General features: G+C 37.6%; 1 protein-coding gene across 1 annotated transcript in view; it reads right to left on the minus strand.

Annotated features, from left to right (window-relative positions):
- The window catches only part of SGO1 (shugoshin 1), a 143600-nt gene that overhangs the window by 58437 nt on the left and 60429 nt on the right, over nucleotides 1–24734 (minus strand). The window contains exons 4-5 of the mRNA XM_053714222.1: nucleotides 13389–13490; nucleotides 11474–11532 (exon numbers count right to left, since the gene is read on the minus strand). Coding sequence (XP_053570197.1) covers nucleotides 11474–11532; nucleotides 13389–13490 — 161 coding nt within the window. The remainder of the gene's footprint in view (nucleotides 1–11473; nucleotides 11533–13388; nucleotides 13491–24734) is intronic.

The following is a 24734-nucleotide window of genomic DNA, read 5'->3' on the forward strand; positions in this document are numbered from 1 at the left end:
TAATATCATGAGAATCACGATTTGTTACTTGTTGCGCTAGAGTTTCCAACCAAAAAGTTGAAGCTGCAGCAACATCAGCCAATGATATAGCAGGTCTAAGAAGATTACCTGAACATAGATAAGCTTTTCTTAGAAAAGATTCAATTTTTCTATCTAAAGGATCCTTAAACGAGGTACCATCTGATGTAGGAATGGTAGTACGTTTAGCAAGGGTAGAAATAGCCCCATCAACTTTAGGGATTTTGTCCCAAAATTCTAACCTGTCAGGCGGAACAGGATATAATTGCTTAAAACGTTTAGAAGGAGTAAATGAATTACCCAATCTATCCCATTCCTTAGCAATTACTGCAGAAATAGCATTAGGAACAGGAAAGACTTCTGGAATAACCGCAGGAGCTTTAAAAACCTTATCTAAACGTATAGAATTAGTATCAAGAGGACTAGAATCCTCTATTTCTAAAGCAATTAGTACTTCTTTAAGTAAAGAGCGAATAAATTCCATCTTAAATAAATATGAAGATTTATCAGCATCAATCTCTGAGACAGAATCCTCTGAACCAGAAGAGTCCAAAGAATCAGAATGATGGTGTTCATTTAAAAATTCATCTGTAGAAAGAGAAGATTTAAAAGACTTTTTACGTTTACTAGAAGGAGAAATAACAGACAAAGCCTTCTTTATGGATTCAGAAACAAAATCTCTTATGTTATCAGGAACATTCTGCACCTTAGATGTTGAGGGAACTGCAACAGGCAATGGTACATCACTAAAGGAAATATTATCTGCATTAACAAGTTTGTCATGACATTTAATACAAACAACAGCTGGAGGAATAGCTACCAAAAGTTTACAGCAGATACACTTAGCTTTGGTAGATCCAGCAGGCAGAGGTTTTCCTGTAGTATCTTCTGGCTCAGATGCAACGTGAGACATCTTGCAATATGTAAGAGAAAAAACAACATATAAAGCAAAATAGATCAAATTCCTTATAAGACAGTTTCAGGAATGGGAAAAAAATGCCAAACATCAAGCTTCTAGCAACCAGAAGCAAATGAAAAATGAGACTGAAATAATGTGGAGACAAAAGCGACGCCCATATTTTTTGGCGCCAAAAAAGACGCCCACATTATTTGGCGCCTAAATGATTTTTGCGCCAAAAATGACGCAACATCCGGAACGCCGACATTTTTGGCGCAAAATAACGTCAAAAAATGACGCAACTTCCGGCGACACGTATGACGCCGGAAACGGAAATGAATTTTTGCGCCAAAAAAGTCCGCGCCAAAAATGACGCAATAAAATGAAGCATTTTCAGCCCCCGCGAGCCTAACAGCCCACAGGGAAAAAGTCAAATTTTTGAGGTAAGAAAAAATATGATAATTAAAGCATAATCCCAAATATGAAACTGACTGTCTGGAAATAAGGAAAGTTGAACATTCTGAGTCAAGGCAAATAAATGTTTGAATACATATATTTAGAACTTTATAAATAAAGTGCCCAACCATAGCTTAGAGTGTCACAGAAAATAAGACTTACTTACCCCAGGACACTCATCTACATGTTTGTAGAAAGCCAAACCAGTACTGAAACGAGAATCAGTAGAGGTAATGGTAAATATAAGAGTATATCGTCGATCTGAAAAGGGAGGTAAGAGATGAATCTCTACGACCGATAACAGAGAACCTTATGAAATAGACCCCGTAGAAGGAGATCACTGCATTCAATAGGCAATACTCTCCTCACATCCCTCTGACATTCACTGCACGCTGAGAGGAAAACCGGGCTCCAACTTGCTGCGGAGCGCATATCAACGTAGAATCTAGCACAAACTTACTTCACCACCTCCCTTGGAGGCAAAGTTTGTAAAACTGATTTGTGGGTGTGGTGAGGGGTGTATTTATAGGCATTTTAAGGTTTGGGAAACTTTGCCCCTCCTGGTAGGAATGTATATCCCATACGTCACTAGCTCATGGACTCTTGTTAATTACATGAAAGAAATAAATAATTTTCCTTAAATAAGATACAAGTTTCCAAGGAAAAAAATAAATACTATTTGCTATAGGAATAGTAGTATGTTTAGTAAGAGTAGAGATAGCACCATTAACTTGGGGGATCTTCCTCAAAACTTAAAACTAACTGCCGGCAAAGGATACAATTTAAAAACCTTAAAGAAGGAATAAAAGAAATTCCCGGCCTATTCCATTCCCTAGTATCAGGAACTGGAAAAAACCTCTGAAGAAACCACAGAAGGTAAAAAAGCAGAATTTAAATGTTAGCTAGTCTTAAAATCAAAAGAACTAGTTACTTCAATATCCAAAATAATCAACACCTTTTCAACAAAGAACGAATGTACTCTATTTAAAAATAAAAAAGTAGATTTGTTAGTGTCAATTTCTGATGAAGAATAATCTGAATGAGAAAAAACACCATCAGAGAAGGATAATTCAGTATGTTGTTGGTCATTTGAAACTTCATCAACTAAATGAGAAGTTTAAAAAAAAAGACCTAAAAATTGTATTAGAAGGCGGGATAGCAGACAAAGCCTTTATAATAGAATCAGAAAAATATTCTTATAAATTTCTAAGTATATCTTGTACATAAGATGTAAAAAGAATAGCAATAGATAATGCATAAATACTAATGGACTCTGCATATAAAAGTTTATCATAAAAACTTATTACAAACCATAGCTAAAGATAAACATTCATAACATTAAAATAAATGAACTTAGCTTTGGTAGGACTGATATCAGTCATCAGGAATCCCTCAGTATTTTCTGATACAGGAACAGTTTTTGAAATATCTTGCAATATGTAATAGAAAAAAACAACATATAAAGCAAAATTATCAAATTCCTTAAATGACAGTTTCAGGAATGGGAAAAAAATGCAAACAGAACAGGCCTCTAGAAACCAGAAGCAACTAAAAAATGAGACTTAAATAATGTTAAAAATCTGGCACCAAGAATGACGCCCACATATTTTTTGGCGCCAAAAACGTCTGCAACAAACACGAGAGCCAAAAATGACACAACTACGTGAAAACCTCCGGCATCAACTACAACGATGGAAATGACGTCATTGACGTCAGACAAACGTCAATCTCGCGCCAAAAAAAGTCTCACGGCAAAAATGACGCAATAAATTCTAACATTTTTTGCACCCGCGAGCCTACCAGCCCGCAATTTAAAGGAAAAAAGTCAATTGAAAATTTAGGTAAGAAAAATATTTAATTCATATGCATTTTCCCAAAAAAATGAAACTGACAGTCTGAATGAAGGAATACTGAATATCCTGAATCATGGCAAATATACGTTTAAACACATATATTTAGAACTTTACATATGAAGTGCCCACCATAGCTTTGAGTGTCATAAATAAAAATAAGACTTACTTATCCTAAGACACTCATCTACATATAGTAGATAGCCAAACCAGTACTGAAACGAGAATCAGTAGAGGTAATGGTATATAAGAGTATATCGTCGATCTGAAAAGGGAGGTAGGAGAAGAAATCTCTACAACCGATAACAGAGAACCTATGAAATAGATCCCCTAGAGGAAGACCATGGTATTCAAATAGGCAATACTCTTTTCACATCCCTCTGACATTCACTGCACTCAGAGGAAAACCGGGCTTCAGCCTGCTGCGAAGCGCATATCAACGTAGAATCTAGCACAAACTTACTTCACCACCTCCATGGGAGGCAAAGTTTGTAAAACTGAATTGTGGGTGTGGTGAGGGGTGTATTTATAGGCATTTTAAGGTTTGGGAAACTTTGCCCCTCCTGGTAGGAATGTATATCCCATACGTCACTAGCTCATGGACTCTTGCTAATTACATGAAAGAAAGCCAAACTTCTCTCCTCTTGCCTCTCTCTACAGTCAGCTCAGCAATCATGCATGCTCATACAATGGAATGGAGATTATTCAGATCTGTCTCAGAGGATAGATCTGGTCCAGTTGACAAAGGACTCTCTCTCATGGTGGATTTCTCAGGAATGTTCTGTCAAAGCTTAGTGGTAAGTATGCCTGACTTGCAAATCTATGGTCAAGAGTTTGAATCTAAACATGGGTACTGTTTACGGTTTATCATCTGTCTTGGGGCACATGCTTCCGGAGACCCTCCTGGGTGATTGTGTCCACGGACGCCAGCATGCTAGGCTGGGGAGCAGTCTGCGTTTCGTTAAAAGGCTCAGGGGCTATGGACTCGGGAGGAGTCGTCTCTTTCCATAAACAACTTGGAGTTGAGGGCGATTTTCAATGCCCTGTTGGCTTGGCCACAGTTGTCCTTAGTCCGGTTTATCAGATTCCAGTCGGATAACATCTCCTCAGTGGCTTACATCACCCACCAGGGAGGAAATCTGAGTTCCTTGGCCATGAAGGAGGTGGTTCGGATTGTTCAGTGGGCAGAAACTCACAATTGTTTTCTGCCATCCACATTCCAGGGGTGGACAACTGTGAAGTGGTTTTTCTGAGCAGACAGACTTTTCATCCCGGGGAGTGGGCTCTCCATCTGTAGGTTTTCTCCAGGTGGGGGGTACCGGAGTTGGATCTGATGGAGTGTTGTTAGAACTCCAAGCTTCCAAGGTACGGTTCAAGATCAAGAGATCCTCAGGCCGCCCTGATAGATGCTCTGGCGGTTCCTTGGGACTTCAGTCTAGCATACCTGTTTCCTCCATTTGTGCTCCTTCCACGAGTCATTGCTCGTATCAAGCAGGAGAGAGTGTCTGTAAATTTTAATAACTCCTGCATGGCCTTGCAAGATCTGGTTTGCAGACCTAGTGAAGATGTCATATCTTCCTCCTTAGAGGTTATCTCAGAGGAAGGACCTTCTAACTCAGGGCCCTTTCCTGCATCCAGATCTCGTTTCTCTGAAGCTGACTGGATGGAGATTGAACGCTTATTTCTGGCTAAGCGTGGGTTTTCTGAGTCAGTTGTTGATACCATGCTTCAGGCTCGCAAGTCTGTTTCTCGTAAAATGTACCCTAAGGTATGCCGTAAACACCAATACTGGTGGGCTTCTCTTGGAGGGTCAGGATTCCTAGAATTTTGTCTTTTCTCCAGGAAGGCCTGGAGAAAAAGGTTTGTCAGTCAGCTCTCTGAAAGGTCAGATTTCTGCATTATCTATTCTTTTACATAAGCATCTGGCAGATGTGCCAGATGTTCAATCTTTTTGTCAGGCCCTAGTCAGAATCAGGCCTGTGTTTAAACCTGTTGCTCCTCCTTGGAACCTTAAAGGGACACTGAACCCAATTTTTTCTTTCTTTCATGATTCAGATAGAGCATGCAATTTTAAGCAACTTTCTAATTTACTCCTATTATCAATTTTTCTTCAACCTCTTGCTATCTTTATTTGAAAAAGGCATCTAAGCTTTTTTTCTTGGTTCAGAACTCTGGGCAGCACTTTTTTATTGGTGGATGAATTTATCCACCAATCAGCAAGGACAAACCGGGTTGTTCACCAAAAATGGGCTGGCATCAAAACTTACATTATTGCATTTCAAAAAAGATACCAAGAGAATAAAGAAAATTTGATAATAGGAGTAAATTAGAAAGTTGCTTAAAATGTCATGCTCTATCTGAATCACGAAATACAAAATTTGGGTTCAGTGTCCCTTTAACCTAGTTCTTAGAGTTTTGCAGCAGGCTCTGTTTGAGCCAATACATTCTGTAGACATTGTTATCTTGAAAGATTTCTTATTGCCATTTCTTCTGCTCGCAGAGTTTCTGAACTCTCAGCTCTGCAGTGCGATTCGCCTTACCTTATTTTTCATGCGGATAAGACGGTCCTTCATACTAAATTGGGGTTTCTCCCTAAAGGTGGTTTTGGATAGAAATATTAATCAGGAAATAGTTGTTCCTTCTCTCTGTCCTAATCCTTCTTCTCAAAAGGAACGTCTGTTGCATAACTTGGATGTTGTGCGCACTCTAAGATTCTACCTACAGGCTACTAAGGATTTCCCGTGTCTTCTGCCCTGATTGTTCGTTTGTTTCTCAGGAAAGAGTAGGGGTCAGAAGACAACTTCTACTTTTCTTTCCCACTGGTTGAGAAGTATGGATTCGTTTGGCTTATGAGACTGCCAGACAGCAGCCTCCTGAGAGAATTACGGCACATTCCACTAGGGCTATCCCCTCTTCTTGGGCTTTCTAGAATGAAGCTTCTGCGGAACAGATTTGCAAGGTTGCAACTTGGTCCTCTCTACATACTTTTGCCTCGGCTGACTCCTTTATTAGAAGAAAGGTTTTTCAAGCGGTGGTGCCTTCTGTTTAGGTCTACATGTCTTCTTCTCCCTCCCTGTTCATTCTGTGTCCTCTAGCTTGGGTACTGGTTCCCACTAGTAATTGGAATGATGTTGTGAACTCTCAATGTCTTAGGAAAGAAAACAAAATTTATGCTTACCTGATAAATTTCTTTCCGGACATGGAGAGTCCATGTATTTTTTGTTAAACCTCAGGCACCTCTACACCTTTGTATTATCTTCTTTTTTCCATTCCCCTTCAGCTGAATGACTGGGGGTTATGGGTAAGGGAAGTGACACTTTGCTGTGGTGCTCTTTGGCTTCTCCTGCTGGCCAGGAGTGAATATCCCACTAGTAATTGGAATGACGTTGTGGACTCTCCATGTCCGAAAATAAAGAAATTTATCAGGTAAGCATACATTTTGTTTTTATACATTTCAAGCCCCCATACAGCTGGAATTGAGTACTACATCTCCCTCTTTACATAAACATTTGTCAAAAATGCACAAAGTCTGCCCCTTGAAAATTATATTTACAGTTTTTCAAATAGTTGTCCTGCAAGAATTTTTTTTATTAATGTATTTTATATAACAAATAAGGCCCCTTTTAAACCCTTCAGCCAAACAGACGTACCAAAACAAAACACTGGGTCTTATAGGATCCTAGTGACTTAAAGGGACAGTCTAGTATAAATTAAAATTTCATTATTCAGATAGGACTTTCAATTTTAATCAACTTTCCAATTTACTTTTATCATCAAATTTGCTTTTTTCTCTTAGTATTCTTAGTTTAAACTAAACAGATAGGCTCATATGCTAATTTCTAAACCTTTGATGGTTGTCTCTTATCACATGCTTTTTAAATCGCTTTTCAACACAAAAAGACAGAAAGTACACGTGGGCCATATAGATAACACTGTGTTCAGGCACAGAGGGTTATTTAAGAGTTAGCACAAAACAATGTGAAATTTAAAACAATAGATAATAAACAGTCACAATCATGTGATCAGGGGGCTGGAAGAAGGTTCCTAGATACATGGTAATCACATAGGTAAAAAGTATATTAATATAACCGTTGGTTATGCAAAACTGGGGAATGGGTAATAAAGGGATTATCTATCTTCTAAATAACAATTCTATGATAGACTGTCCCTTTAATGGTAGGTCTTTCCTATTTGTCTGCTTCACAGAGTTCCCCCGCAGTTCCTCACCCGCCAGCAGCCCCAGAACTTGCCTCGCAACTGAGGCAGTCTGACCGGGAGCCCAGTTACTGCATTTAATACAGTAATGTTAAGAGTGGGATGTCCAGTAGAAAGATGAAGGGAGGGGGTGGTCCAGCAGCGGATGGAAGGGATGGAGGGTGGGACAATAAACAGAAAAAAAATAAATTGGAAGGGAGGAGGGCTGGGAAGCTACACTACAGAAAAAAAAAAAATGTCAAAGCGTGTGTGGGGGAATACCACTACACTACAGCAAATAATATTGATAAATTAAAAATTCTGAACTGGGTACTGGCAGACAGCTGCTAATACCTAAGATGACGAATCTGTGAAAGAAGATCATATGCAGAGGGCGCCTCCTAGTGTAATATTGCAATTATATATACAAAGTGCATAGTAAATGAAAATATTCATAATATAATGCTCAGCATCTGAATGATTAAAAATGTATGCGCATACATAGAAATCACTCATACAATGGAATAAAAGATACCAATGGATCTTATCTCTAAAAGATCTCTACAAATAGTGAAAATATTAATGACCAATGTTCAGTCTCTGCATGGAAAAAAACCTTTGTGCATATTTAAATTACACATGACATTGGCATAAAAGAGAGATACCAGTAGATCTTATCTCTAAATGATCTCCACTATAAAAATAACTACAGATAAATCCTGCAAACTGCAATAGAAAATAAACATACATAGAACCACAAATGAAAGGTATATACCTAGATGGTTATATAAACTATAGATTGTGTACACTAATAGCATAGGACACGTAATGTCTTGCATCCACAGAGACAAGAATTCTGCCTATGTAAAAAGTATTATTTGTTTAACAGAATAGTGTACAGAATCTGCATGATGCAACAGTATAAAAATGGAGACCGACAAACATCCCCTGGCAATGATGGGAGTACAATGCTTAACTGACTTATAAATAAGTATTAATAGTGCGGATAGTTATAATAATATCACCTCCAGTTCCTGAGACTCACTTCTCTTGCCACAGCTCCCAGAATTTTCAAAGGTTCTAGGGGCTCTCTTTGCAGTTGTCAGGTCTCAGGAAATTGTAGTGGCGTATTTACACCATGTAACGTTTAGTACAATATATAATTGCAGGTTATCAGCACAATAAATATTTTGCACATTTACCTCAGGCAACAGAGTTAAAACCACAGATTTACACTTACTTAGTTTGGAGACAGCCATAAAACAGTCAGTCACTATTTTGTACATTTTATTTTTAGCTACATGAGTAAAACAGTAGTTTCCCCCATGATTGTCAAGTACAGGGAGAATTCCCTCTGAACATTTGACTATTGCGGCTGATAAGTAGGTAAAATTTGAGGTATACAATTCATACAGATTTGAGTCACCTGTCATAATGGAACATATTTGCTAAATAAACATATACATCTATGGAAATATCAGTGGGGACAGAAATATTTTGTTCCATGTTTGTATTTATATAACAGTATACAATGATAACTTATATAATAAACAGTACAGAGAAACCTGGTAATGAGCCTTCTACACTATAAAATACTCCCTCAGACACTTAAACAATCTCCCAATGTAATCAGTTTTATAGCCCCCAGAAATAATAAGATGCCCATAAAGTACTACCTGGCAGCAACTATATGGGTACTCACCCCTTTCCTGGGTTTGACAGGTACTAAAAATCAGATTAGAATCGGTTTAGAAGTAGGCCTCAACTGTTTTAGCTGAAATCTAGTCACAGAGGCTGTGGATTGAGAGAATAAAGCCTGGAAACACTAAGGGGATGGAACTACAGCCAAGAGTAAAGCTGGTATCTTTGTATAATGAAAAAACACTTTATTGCACCAATCATAATAGGCATATAAACCCTGTCAAAATGTGTTCTAAAGCCTAACCAAAGCCTGCACTACTGAACCACATCATGCACTAAGTGATTGCTGGTTCTTTTAAAGGGCCATACACATTTCTTAAGTGCTAAAAAAACAAAACAAACCCCCCCCCCCCCCGTAAAGCTGCCAGAGGGTTAAAAAGGGTTAGATTCTTCCCTAATAAGGTTCCCAATGCTAGTAGCACTATTAGGGACATATGGAGAAAAAAAATTGTCATAAAAGGGAGGAGGTTAAAGGGACAGTATACACTCATTTTCATATAACTGCATGTAATAGACACTACAATAAAGAATAAGATGCACAGATACTTATATAAAAATCCAGTATAAAACTGTTTAAAAAAGTACTTAGAAGCTGTCAGTTTGGCTCTGTTGAAAAGGTAGCTGGAAAGCCCACTGCAAGTGGCAAATAAGACACTCCCCCCTCCCCCTTCTTTTGCATATGAAAAGACCCTTTACACAAACAGGAGCAAGCTGGAGAAGGTAGCTGACAGTATTCACATAAAACTTTGGGGCTTGGTTAGGAGTCTGAAAATCAGAGCAATGTTCTTTAAAAATAAGCAAAGCTATACATGTATTTAAAAAAAACAAAAAAACTTTATGGGCAATATAAATAGATCATCTACAAAACATTTATGCAAAGAAAAAATGAGTGTATAACATCCCTTTAAGCCCCCTGGCTATGCTGTACCTGTGTTAGAGTACATACAAATAGCCTCTGGGCGGTGTTTATGCTGTGTAAAGGCACTTACCTTCCGCAGCACCCCTCCACTGGCTTACCAGGCATGACGTTAATGCAGCTGCAGCAGTATCCAGTAGAGAGCTCATCCAGTGAAGGCATTGAGTACCGCAGAGGATTGCATTAGAAATACCGGAGTACCCTCAAGAGGAGGCTAGGGATGTGCCCCCATGACGCCTGAGGGTAGTTATGGCTGAAGTCCCATTAGGAGAATGCTGTGCACATAACAGGGTATTCCAGTGTCCCTGTATCATTCAGCTGATGTGAAGTTTTTTCTTCCTTCTTTGTAAATGATACTTCTTTAGGGACTCTGAGTCCCATATAGGTCTGAGCTCCCAATCTGTAATCCATAAGCAAGTAGCTGGAACAACCTCTATTCTCAGTCATCTTCTATGAGACCAAGAACAAAACTAAGAGAGAGATTGGAGGGTTTTAAAGCTCTTGTATGGGTTCGTTACGTCCTCCTCCTAGTGGCAGGAAATATATCCCATATGTTATAAAGGACTGTGGACCATCATCATTATACGAAAGAAATATAGTTTTGATAGGTAAATGAACAAAAACCAAAGCACTATTTCTGTTTAGAGTGATAGCAAAAATGCTAAAAATTATTTGATCTTTTGGGACAGTTTTTCTTTGAAATGTTTTATACTGAAGGGGTTAAGCTACAATAAACATTGAGTCACTACTGCTTCAGACTTAATGATTTAAAAATCTCTGCTCTGGTAAGATTATCTAACAAGACTGAAAAACATCAACAGGCATCTATCTAACTTTAGACTGTTATGGAGGTGGATTCCTTGCAATACACCCCTGTGTTGAAAACATAGACTGTTTAAAATATAAATTTATTTATTTTTTTGCAATAAAGTTTTCTACCAAGTCTGATCTACTAGGTCCCTCAAAGAATTTTAAAAAGCCAAAATTTTAAATTGAAAGCAGTTTAAGCCACTATGCTGGATACTTGAAAAAAAAGAAAAAAAAAAACAGGAGACACATACATTGCAATATGATGATTAAAAAATAAAATCCACAAAGATTTTGCAAGCATTCTCTCCATGCTAGCGAGTGTTTGATCATCAGACCCTTACTGTTAACTGCAATTTTGCGGGTCTTTTGCAGCTCAAGTAAGAGCCATTATTACAGGGGCTGACTGAAGGCAGCATGATCGCACACCTCTATTCTCAATAGAAGAGAGTGCTAGAGTTTTTGAGGAAAAAAAACATTACTTGTAACATGGTAAAGAGATGTATTGGAGGGCCAGCACACATACTTTAAAAGGGACTATATTATGTGCCAATTTACAAATGCTTGTCAAATAATATGTAAAAGGAGTTTACAGAATTGGGGGCGGTTAAAATAAAAAAAAATCATACTCACATCAGTCCATTTGGGATGGAATCACTTGAGGTCAAGCCAGGGGTGTTAATATTTGATTTCTAAAAGCAAGACAAGCAAAAAATATATTTTTCTCAAGTCATAGAAATGTAATATTTGGAAAAAATCCATATGTTTAGCGAACCTGTTTAATAATATGGAATACATAATACGGAATACATCATTTTCAGTTTAATTGTATGCAATCAATAACTTTTAGTATATAATTAGTTAAATGGATATATATATATATATATATATATATATATATATATATATATATATATATATATATATATATATATGCGCATGCTTTGGTAACTTTATTAACTTTAACAAGCAAAGCATTTAAGAGATATGGAAGGGACAAATATTTTAAATGTATTAAAGTGATGGTAAAGTTAAGCCCTTTACTTATACTTTCTAGCAAGCCTCAATATTATTATTAGTAAGAGATTGCAACGTTTTAAAAATTGTCTCTTACTGTTACTCGCTTCTCCCACCTTCCACTTCCTGGTCCGATACCGCATTTTAGAGAGCGGTCCCACCCGCTCCCCACGTCACAATTCAAGGCCCGCTCCCGTGAGGCAAATTTTGTGCATGCGCGAAAAAAAATAATAATCTGACCGTCGTCTACTAAGCAGAGTTGTAAATGCTTATCCATATCGGTTTGCAGATGCAGATTACGTGTTAAGTGATTTCGCTATTGAAAATAACGCACATGTTTAAAAAAAAAAAAAAACGGGAGCGCGCATGGTGTTCCAGCCGATGAAAAATACATTTGTGCATGCGCTATTGACTCTGTGGGTGGATGACAGAGTCACGGCCGCCTAACGGCTTATTTTTCAACTGAAAAAACAAACAATAAATAACAAAACACGTGACCGGAATGTACAAAACAAAACAACGGCTTGAATATATGCCAAAAAATAAATGACTTTTGAAAGCTTATAACTTTATTTACAGAATAAAATTTATAAAACGATTAAACATATATATTTGATAGATAATAACGTTATTTTACCATCACTTTAATTTACCAGTGCTACAAATAAAAGGGGACTTTCAGTCATGAAGTATATATATATAAAAAAAAATCATGCTGAAAGCCCCTTTATTTGCCTGCAGTTTATGCCGCCCTGATCGCCTCAGTCCGCCCAAGACAGAACGCTATTTTATCAATAAGATCATGTTAGCCAATAGTGTGCTAGCTATCCGGCATAATGCCGATTGTCTTGCACGGCTATTGACTAAGATGTGTAAACGTCACCTCATTGGAAAAAAAAAAATAGCATTCTGCTGGCTGAGGCGCTCAGCGTGGCATAAGATGCAGGCAAATATAGGAACTTTCAGCAGGAAGTTTTTATACTTCATGACTGAAAGTCCCCTTTATTTGTAGCACACATAAATCTTAGCATTTCAAAAATGCTAAAATTTGCCATCAATTTAAGTAGAGGAGTATCAAAACAGGATTTGTAATGGCTGCTCTTGGTGAACAACTGACAGGTCAATTGAGCTTTGTGCAGTGTTTTCTGCTACACACAATGTAACTACAGTACTCTAAAAACAACATTAAGAGTAGGAGGCATGATGAAATGTAACAATTTTACAGATATATTACATTAACATTTAACACTAATATATCTGTAAAATGTTAAATTTCATCACACCTCCTACTCTTCTCTGCGTAAAAAACAGAAACACCTCACAAAAACACTAAAATACCACCTTTATTTTAGGGCGCAACATTGAATTTGGCATCATGGGATAATCTCCCAGCATTCATTATTAGATGAATACTTTAGGAGTTTAATTTCACAGGATACATTTTTAAGAAGAAATATATGTGGGGAGAATGGAAGGGAAAGATAACAGTTTAGTGAATGTTTTTAAATGTATCTCCATGGATTCTACTTACATCGCTAGAACACAATGCATGTGCAGGACCAAGAAGGTTTGCAGTCTCTAGTAAATTGTGAGTCACTTTGCTAATTATTTCTTTCAAGGAAGCAAGCTTGAACTAGAAAAAGAAAAAAACAAAACAAACCAGCATTATTTTGTGTTCAAGTCTATATTAGAGTACATGCTGTATATACACACACATTTCAGGAAAGATGATTTTTTCCCCGGAAAGACATTCACAATTTAAAAAAAACTAATGTTAAAACTGTATACTGTAACCAAAATAGAAAACCGCCTACAGCATTAGAGCAGTACATTTTGATTGAATATGGGCCGCGATCCGATATACGGCGCAGTTTTCGGCGCAAGCATGGAAACCTGCGCCGCTCGTAGTTTCAGCTCGCAACTCGAGCTATCTTATATACGGCGCCGTCAGATGATAAAGTGCCGTAAGTCTGACAAACCAGCGATGTCCAGAAATCTGCGTAAATACAAATTTCTGGAGTCGCCAGTGACTTACGGCACTTTAGAAACTGCCGCCGCATAAAAAACCTGACTAAGTTATTAAATCTCCCGTTACTGTCTAACACGCCTCCCAAACATAGCCCAACACGTATACCCCTCTGTCCGCAATCCCCCCTCTCACTCCTAACAATAAATATATTAACCCCAAAACCGCCGCCCCCGGACCCCACCGCCAACTACATTATCTATATTACCCCCTTATCTGAGCTCCTAAACCGCCGCTAGCTACATTAAATGTTTTACCCCCTAATGTGAGCCCCCTACCTCGCCACTACCTACATTAACTATGTTACCCCCTAATATGATCCCCCTACACCGCCACCTATTTAAACTATATTATCCCCTAATATGATCCGCCTACACCTATTTAAACTATATTAACCCCTGTGAGCCCCCTACAATAAATGAATTAACCCCTAATCTAATCCCCCTATACAGCTGCCACCTATATTAAATTAACCCCTAAAATACTAAAATTTCCCTACCACTAAACCTAAGTCTAACCCTACAAATAGCCCTGAAAAGGGCTTTTTGCGTGGCATTGTCCCAAAGTAACCAGCTCTATTGCCAGCCCTTAAAAAGGGCTTTTTTCGGGGCATTGCCCCAAAGTAACCAGCTCTTTTACCATCCCTTAAAATGGCTTTTTGCGGGGCATTGTCACAAAGTAATCAGCTCTTTTGCCTGTAATCTAAATCCCCCTACACCGCAGCCGCCTATATTAAAATTATTAACCCCTAATCTAATCCCCCTATACCGCCGCCACCTATATTAACCCTAATTATATTAGGGTTAATATAGTTATTATATTATATATATTAACCCTATCTAACTCTAACACCCCACACTTAATTATTATTAAAATAAATCTAAGTAATAATAATATTAACTAAATTATTCCTATTTAAAACTAAATACTTACCTATAAAATAAACCATAAGATAGCTACAATATAATTAATAATTACATTGTAGCTATTTTAGGGTTTATATTTATTTTACAGGTAACTTGGTATTTATTTTAACTAGGTACAATAGCTATTAAATAGTTAATAACTATTTAATAGCTACCTAGTTAAAATAATTACCAATTAACCTGTAAAATAAATCCTAACCCAAGTTACAAATACACCTACACTATCAATAAATTAAATAAACTACAAATATCTAAACTAAAATACAATTAAATACACTAAACTAAATTACAAAAAATAAAAAAAAAAAGATTACAAGAATTTTAAGCTAATTACACCCATTCTAAGCCCCCTAATAAAATAACAAAGCCCCCCCAAAATAAAAAAAATTCCCTACCCTAATCTAAATTACAAAAGTAAACAGCTCTATTACCAGCCCTTAAAAGGGCCTTTTGTGGGGCATTGCCCCAATGCAATCAGCTCTTTTACCTGTAAAAAAACAACAACAACCCCCCCATCCACATACCCATATTCTAACCCACCCAATCCCCCCTTAAAAAAAAACAAACTAAGTTTAACCCCCAAGTGCTCCTTACCTGTCCTGAAGACCGGCGGAGAAGGTCCTGTTCCAGGAGGAAAAGTCTTCTTCCAGGCGGCGACCTCTTCTTTTTCCAGGATCTAGCCGGCGCGGAGCAGAGGAGTTGAAGACCGATGACCGCGCAGCTGAAGACCGTCCATGTGGAACTGAAGACCGGCGATGCTGGAACTGAAGATCGGAGACGCTGGAACTGAAGACCGGAGCGTGGAGGATCCTCTTCATACGATCGCCGCCGTACACTGAATAGGAATTCAAGGCACACGATTAAAAATAGCGTCCCTTGAATTCCTATTGGTTGATTTGAGCCTTCAAATTCAAATCAGCCAATCGGATGCGAGCTACTTTAATTCTATTGGCTGATTTGAATAGCCAATAGAATAAGAGCTACTGTAATTCTATTGGCTATTCAAAATCAGCCAATAGAATTAAAGTAGCTCGCATCCGATTGGCTGATTTGAAGGCTCAAATCAGCCAATAGGAATTCAAGGGACGCCATTTTTAATCACGTACCTTGAATTCCTATTCAGTGTACGGCGGCGATCGTATGAAGAGGATCCTCCACGCTCCGGCCTTCAGTTCCAGCGTCGCCGGTCTTCAGCTCCGCGGTCATCGGTCTTCAACTCCTCCGCACCGCGCCAGCTGGATAATGGAAGAAAAAGAGGTCGCCGCCTGGAAGAAGACTTCTCCACCTGGAACAGGACCTTCTCCGCCGGTCTTCAGGACAGGTAAGGAGCACTTGGGGGTTAGACTTAGTTTTTTTTAAGGGGGGATTGGGTGGGTTAGAATATGGGTATGTGGGTGGTGGGTTGTAATGGGGGGGGGGGGTTTGTTGTTTTTTACAGGTAAAAGAGCGGATTACATTGGGGCAATGTAAGGAGCACTTGGGGGTTAGACTTAGTTTTTTTTAAGGGGGGATTAGGTGGGTTAGAATATGGGTATGTGGGTGGTGGGTTGTAATGGGGGGGGGGGGGTTGTTTTTTTACAGGTAAAAGAGCTGATAACTTTGGGACAATGCCCCACAAAAGGCCATTTTAAGAGCTGGTAATAGAGCCGTTTACTTTTGTAATTTAGATTAGGGAAAAAAATGTTATTGTTATTTTATTAGGGGGATTAGAATAGGTGTAATTATCTTAAAATTCTTGTAATTTTTTTTTATGTTTTGTAATTTAGTGTAGTATATTTAATTGTATTTTAGTTTAGATATTTGTAGTTTATTTAATTTATTGATAGTGTAGGTGCATTTGTAACTTAGGTTAGGATTTATTTTACAGGTAAACTGGTAATTATTTTAACTAGGTAGCTATTAAATAGTTCTTAACTATTTAATAGCTATTGTACCTAGTTAAAATAAATACCAAGTTACCTGTAAAATAAATATAAACCCTAAAATAGTTACAATGTAATTATTAATTATATTGTAGCTATCTTAGGGTTTATTTTATAGGTATTTAGTTTTAAATAGGAATAATTTGGTTAATATTATTGAAATAATAATTAAGTTAGGGGTGTTAAGAGTTAGATAGGATTAATATATATTATATAATAACTATATTAAACCTAATATAATTAGGGTTAATATAGGTGGTGGCGGTGTAGGGGGGGGGGTCAGATTAGGGGTTAATATATTTAATATAGGTGGCGGCGGTGTAGGGGGATTAGATTAGGGGGTAATACATTTATTATAGGTGGCGGCAGTGTAGGGGGATTTAGATTATAGGCAAAAGAGCTGATTACTCTGTGACAATGCCCCACAAAAAGCCCTTTTAAGGGCTGGTAAAAGAGCTGATTACTTTGGGGCAATGCCACGCAAAAAGCCCTTTTCAGGGCTATTTTTAATTTAGTTTAGGGTAGGGACATTTTAGTATTTTAGGGGTTAATATATTTAATATAGGTGGCGGCGGCGTAGGGGGATTAGATTAGGGGGTAATATAGTTAAAATAGGTGGTGGCAATGTAGGGGGCTCACATTAGGGGGCAATAATTTTAATATAGATGGCGGCGGTGTAGGGGGATTACATTAGGGGTTAATAATTTTAATGTAGGTGGCGATGGTATAGGGGGCTCACATTAGGGGGTTAGACATTTAATGTAGGTGGCGGCGGGGTCCGGGAGCGGCGGTTTAGGGGTTAAACACTTTATTAGGGATTGCGGTGGAAGATCGCGGTTGAAAGGTAGATAAACATTGCACATGTGTTAGGTTTTATTTTGCAGCTAGTTTAGGGAGTTACGGGGCTCCAATACACAGCGTAAGGCTTACTACGCTTGCAACCTGTGGCAAGGTGAAAATGGAGTAAGATTTCTCCATTTTCGCCACTTAAGTCCTTACGCTGTATATTGGATACCAAACTGTGCTGGTTTGGTATACCTGTCTATGGGCCAAAAAACTACGGCCGAAGGCAGAAATATACGAGCGTAACTTCTATGTTATGCCGTATATGTGATACCAAATCAGCACAAAATTTGGCGTTGTCGGCTTTTGTGGGCGACGCTGCATATCGGATCGAGGCCATGATGTTTAGTGCTCAGATTCACTTAAAGGGATGTGGAGGTTTAATATGAAAAACTCATGATTGCAACTGAGCATACAATTAAATTACTTCTATTATCAAAAATGTTCACCCCCTCTCTCTCTCTCGGTTTCCTTCATTGAAGCCTAGGCCACGAATAAGAGCATATTAAACCAGTCATAAGTGTAGAACAACAAAAAAACAAAAAATAGAAAATTAAAAATGCAAATATTGAGGCCATATTTGTACAATGCTTGTGTTTGGAAATGTTTTCTTGTTGACGCAAGAATACATCTGTAGGAAGTGCAGCCAATACTTAGAAGAAACATTCAGCAAAATTTAAAGGGACATGAAAGCCAAATTTTTTTCTTTTACAATTTAGAAAGCGTGCAATTTTAAACAACTTTCTAATTTAGATAGAGAGGGTGAGAGAAGCACAACACAGATTTAAGTGTAGATTAAAAACTCCTTTAATAAATGAGCCCCATATGCTTACTACAGGCTACTCTCAGGATGGTAGATAAAAACAGACACATAAATAAAGATGAATCCAGTGATAACAATATTTGTGGCTGAGACCTTTCTGTTAAAACAAACATAGGCCGTGTATTTACAAGCAAGCCGGCTACAGCAGGTGGAACCTAAATGATGTGAACACACCCTGCCTAGCCATAGGGCAATGCACTTTCAATACAAGCCAATAATATATAACATGTAACACTCTCAGCTATATTATTGCTAGCAACACGCTGCAAGCAAACAGAGCTTTTTAAAACTCAACACATGTTTCTTTCCTTAAGCACAGGAACTTTTTCAAGAGTATAAACACCAGCTTTCCTTGCTTATAAACCCATAACCGGATATGGAGGTAAGACTAAAGAAATAGTTCTGATTGGATGATATAATATCCAATCAGATATTGGTCGTAACGATAAGTATAATTTTATTATCATGTCTAAAAATCTATTTCTAAATTTGTTGCAATTTTAAAACGTTTACCAATTTAAAAACTAGGTTATTTATTCATGTTAAAAAGGATGAAACAGGGAACTTCCGGGCAGCGGCCCTGATCAGTCGAACTGTTGTATGCTGCTACAGCTTTTCGCCAATAAATGTAAGAATCTGCCCTTTGCAAGACTGCTTTTTTTCAACACATTATCAGATTTATCTTACACTTCAACTACCCGAACCACTATGCCTATTATATAGTGATTTGCTGCTGGCATCGATGCCCGGAGCCGTTTTGAGACCTCGGCCTACACTACACCGCCCGGCAGGTCGTATTGGCCTGTCGTTAAGCTGCAAGTGCTTTTACTATTCTTTGAGCACTTTGTGATAACAGGATTACGCCATGGATATGAACAATTACATATTGGAGGTGCTGCGTTATATGCTCGAAGATTACCGAGCTGCATTTATAGGAGCTTTGCCGACGACACTAAATTCTAAAGATGGCTGCTTCCCTCAGCAATCTGCCCAACCTAAGCCTTCCTTTACAGTGAGTGAGCGTGGTAACACTTTGAGGCCCTGGTGTACACCTACCCCTCCTGATCGATCCCGGTCTCCTATGAGACCTACTACTGCAGAACTTGTGACGCGGGTGGATGGAGTTGGGGGCAAGCAGTTGGAAGCTCCGGAGCGATATCGGGTGGCTTATTTAAACGTCCGGAGTTCCAGTGGTGTCATTGCTCCTAAGCCCCAGCGGACCCTTCCTGTGCTTCAGAAGTTTCGGATACCGAAGGCTAGAAAGATAAGGGGAGACCCTCTTCATACCCGCAAAGTCCCTCAACTGCCAATGTGGTAACCCCCAATGACTCCTTCACAGCTTGCAGGTTTTACTCATGGGCTCTGGGACGCCGGAGACCAATTGTTGATAAAGCTCTGCCTTACAACAGATGCCATTGCACTGGCTACTGAGAACACTTTGCTTCAATGGGTCTTCATCTCATATTCACTACTGGTTGCAAAAGCAGGCATAGGCTAACTGCTGCGGTTTGACCCTTCTAGAGTCCCTAAACGGAAATCAGTTTGCTTTTTATTGTTTTAAAAGGTCTCTTAAAAGTTTGCATTTCTCATATGTTTTAGAGTTTACTATGATTGCAATGAGTGAGTTCTATTGTCATCTTTCCCTTCTGCTTAACTCACAAATAAGTCACACAATGTATGTGCCTGTTCTGGCTTGGTGCCTGCCCTGTTGTCTCCGGCCGAGATACGGGGTAGGCTGCAGTTATTTCAGAGCATATGCAGCTGTCTGATATTTCACCAACATCTTTACCACGTAGCTATACTCACTGTGGAATTTTGAGGACCAGAGGCCTTGGTTCGTTATTTATGTGGACTCTATTTCGTGTTTGGATGCTACCTGTAATACTTAGATTGTTTAACCCTTTATTAGACAAATATGGTAGTTTTGCCTTTAGGGTCTCATGTTATATTAATTTCAGAAACTTAATATGTGTGATATAAAACAGTTCCTACTTTCTCTCTTTAGAGAATTACCCCTTTTATGATAGCATAGCCCTCCAAACAGCTAATGTTTCTGTTATCAATACACTTCATATAAGCACTTGCAAAGATTCTTACATTGTCAATCCCACCTTGATGAAAAATATTTTGCATGTTCATACTACCCTGTATTTTTGTATGAAACTTTATTCTTAAATTGTTAATCCCACCTTGATAAAAAATATTCTGTATGTTCATACTACCCTGTATTTCTATATGAAACGTTATTAGATTCTTAAATTGTCAATTCCACCTTGATGAAAAATATTTTGCATGTTCATACTACCCTGTTTTTCTGTATGTAACTTTATTCTTAAATTGTCAATTCCACCTTGATAGAAAATATTTTGTATGTTTATACTACCCTGTATTTCTATATGAAACTTTATTCAACGTATACAAAAAAAGAGGTTCTCATGTAGAGATCCAAAAGTGGTCTCTCTCCTTGACATAGCCCCCTATCTAAGGTTTTGTGTCTATTAATGAGGTCCAAGAGTGGCCCCTTTTGTCAACTGGGAGGCACTAACATAATAGGCATTATCTTGGAATAATAAGTCTCAATCCTGTATTTTTTTCTGTGTTTCCTGCATTTCATGACACTGTTTTTTTTAGTTTTATTTTATGTATGCCTTTTCCAGAACCCCAATAAAAAGATTTAAAAAAAAAAAAAAGAAAAAAGGGTCAAACAAAAGACTTTGCAGAATCAATACTGTATTGTAAAATAGTTGAGAATAGTGTATACACTACTTCTCAATCTGTATAGAAAAAACTACTATTAGATTGAATCCGTAGGTTTTTAACAAGGAAAAAAAAACGATCTATATGAAAATAGCATACATTGTAGCAAAATTGCAACAAGTTTAACTATAATTTTGGGCAATACTTTAACAATACTTTTCTAAAAAACAGCGATATAAAACCTTTCAAAAAATATAAAATATTATAATTTGAAAACCCATAAAATGACTACCTGAAGAACTATGCACAATTAGATATACTAAATAATACTAGATGATATTTTGCACATCGTTAATTTGATGAATTCGAGTGTACTAAATCAATGCTAAATTTACACGTGGAAGAACAGATTTTAATAAATAATTCTGATTATTACAGAAATACCTATATAAGGAGATTACTATCATGTAAAAAAAATGCTTGGATATCTAGGTCTACGTTTAGGCCAATTGGGTGTAAACTGTTTAATGTCTTAATCCAATTGGTTTCCTGTTTTCTCAATTTGAGAAGTATGTTGGTATCCCATCCACAATTGTAATCTCCAAACTTTTAGGGTTTTGTTTGTGAAATGATTTGAAATGGGCTAATATACTATGGGTCTCCAGCCCATTTTCTATATTGAGATGCTCTCAGTCTGTATTTCATTTTTCTCCTTTGTTCTCCAAATATAAATAAAATTGCATGAACAGGTGAATTGATATGCTACATGAATCGTTGTGCAATTACATCTACTTTTACAGCTAAACTCTCTACTTTTATTATAGTTGTAAAAATGTGTATGTTTCTTGATGATGCGAGGACACATTACACAATTCTATATTTTGCAGCCATAAAGACCTGGTGTAGTCCCAAACCACTGAATGGTGTTTTCTTTAACCTTGCTTTTTAATTTTGTTGGTGCTAGATGGTTCTTTATATCTATTTTTTTCTGAAACTAACTTCAGGGCTTGGGCCTAGTATATTTTTTAGAACTGGATCTAGTAATAACACCTGCCAATGTTTATTCAGAATCCCTCTTATTTGGTGATGAGCAGTATTGTATTTAGTTACAAATTTACGTTTGGAGTCTGTGTTCATGGAGCTAACAGTTTTCTTTTTGTTTTTAATCATAACCTCCCTATCCATTTTATCTACTTTGTCCTTTGCTTCAGACAATAGTGGATTACTGTAGCCCTTTTCACTAAATTTGCCTGTCAAAACAGCTGCTTCTATTTCTTAATCAGTCTCCTTCGTGCAGTTATGTTTTATCCATTGATATTGGCCCATTGGGATATTGTTTTATCAATGTTTCAGATGGCCACTATGGGTGTTAAGGAGTCCATTTCATTCTTTTGGCTTTCTATCATTTTTTTTTACTGCAACTTAATTATTTTCATTATTTACAAATAAAGTTAAATCTAAAAAAATCTATTGATGTGTTTGAAAGATTGTGTGTAAAGTTTAAATTATTATTGTTTATGTATTTAGTGAATTCCTCCACACTGTTGATATCCTCTTGCCAAATTAATACAATATCATCAATATATCTATAAACATGTATTATATGACTGCCATGGGGAGCTCTTCGAAATCTGCCATATATAAATTAGCATAAGAGGGTGCAAAAGTAGTCCCCATGGTAGTCCCCTGTATTTGCTTATAAAACACATCTTCAAAGAAAAAATAATTGTGATTTAAAATAAAATGCACAGAATCTATTAAAAAAAAAAAACTTTGGTTTTTTGGAAGGTCACTCTTGACATTCTACTCTTACCCTAGTTAAACCATTTTCATGTGGGATACTAGTGTAACTGGAGGATACGTCATAGGTAATCCAAATATAGTCCTCCTTCTAGGTTTTCCCCTCCAATTTGTTTATTATATCCACTGTATCTCTTACATACGATCTAATTGTGGTTACTAAGGGTTGTAAATAGTAATCAATGTATTTTGATAAATGAATATACAAAGAGCCAATACCTGACAGAATTGGTCTGCCTGGTGGTTTGTTGGCATCTTTGTGGATTTTGGGTAAATGATAAAAGCAAGCAATTTTCGGGTATGCTTCATAAATATAGTTAAATTCATTAGTGTCTAAAACGCCTTCCTGTTTAGCTCCTATTAAAAGATTTTTGTTTTGAAAACAATTTTCTCTTCTTAAGTGTATCCAGTCCACGGATCATCCATTACTTGTGGGATATTCTCCTTCCCAACAGGAAGTTGCAAGAGGATCACCCACAGCAGAGCTGCTATATAGCTCCTCCCCTCACTGCCATATCCAGTCATTCTCTTGCAACTCTCAACAAAGATGGACGTAGTAAGAGGAGAGTGGTGTATTATAGTTAGTTTTTTAACTTCAATCAAAAGTTTGTTATTTTTAAATGGTACCGGAGTGTACTGTTTTATCCCAGGCAGCATTAGAAGAATCTGCCTGTGATTTCTATGATCTTAGCAGAAGTAACCAAGATCCACTGCCATTCTCACATATTCTGAGGAGTGAGGTAACTTCATAGGGGGAATGGCGTGCAGGTTTTCCTTCAATAAGGTATGTGCAGTTAACATATTTCTAGGGATGGAATTTGCTAGAAAAATACTGCCGATACTGGATTAATGTAAGTTAAGCCTAAATGCAGTGATTTAATAGCGACTGGTATCAGGCTTATTAACAGAGATACATACTCTTATAAAAATGTAATATAAAACGTTTGCTGGCATGTTAATCGTTTTTATATATGTTTGGTGACAAAACTTATTGGGGCCTAGTTTTTTTCCACATGGCTGGCTTGAATTTTGCCTAGAAACAGTTTCCTGAGGCTTTCCACTGTTGTAATATGAGTGGGAGGGGCCTATTTTATCGCTTTTCTGCGCAGCTAGAATTACAGACAGAGACACTCAGCTTCCTTTTGCATGATACAGGACACCTCTGAAGGGCTCAGAAGGCTTCAAAACTCATGTTTGAGGAGGGTAACAACCACAGTAGACCTGTGGCAGTTGTTGTGACTGTGCTTAAAAACGTTTTTGTCATTTATTATTCCGTTTTTGGTATTAAGGGGTTAATCATCCATTTGCAAGTGGGTGCAATGCTCTGCTAACTTGTTACATACACTGTAAAAATTTCGTTAGTGTAACTGACTTTTTTCACTGTTATTTCAAATTTTGTCAAAATTTGTTTCTCTTAAAGGCACAGTAACGTTTTTTATATTGCTTGTTAACTTGCTTTAAAGTGTTTTCCAAGCTTGCTAGTCTCATTGCTAGTCTGTACAAACATGTCTGAAACAGAGGATACTTGTTCATTATGTTTAAAAGCCATGGTGGAGCCCCATAGGAGAATGTGTACTAAATGTATTGATTTCACCTTAAACAGTAAAGATCAGTCTTTATCTATAAAAGAATTGTCACCAGAGGGGCCTGTCGAGCGGGAAGTTATGCCGACTAACTCTCCCCACGTGTCGGACCCTTCGCCTCCCGCTCAAGGGACGCGCGCTAATATGGTGCCAAGTACATCAGGGACGCCCATAGCGATTACTTTGCAGGACATGGCTGCAGTCATGAATAATACCCTGTCAGAGGTATTAGCCAGATTGCCTGAATTGAGAGGCAA

The sequence above is a fragment of the Bombina bombina genome, chromosome 5 (genome assembly GCF_027579735.1).
Source record: "Bombina bombina isolate aBomBom1 chromosome 5, aBomBom1.pri, whole genome shotgun sequence".
Taxonomy (NCBI): domain Eukaryota; kingdom Metazoa; phylum Chordata; class Amphibia; order Anura; family Bombinatoridae; genus Bombina; species Bombina bombina.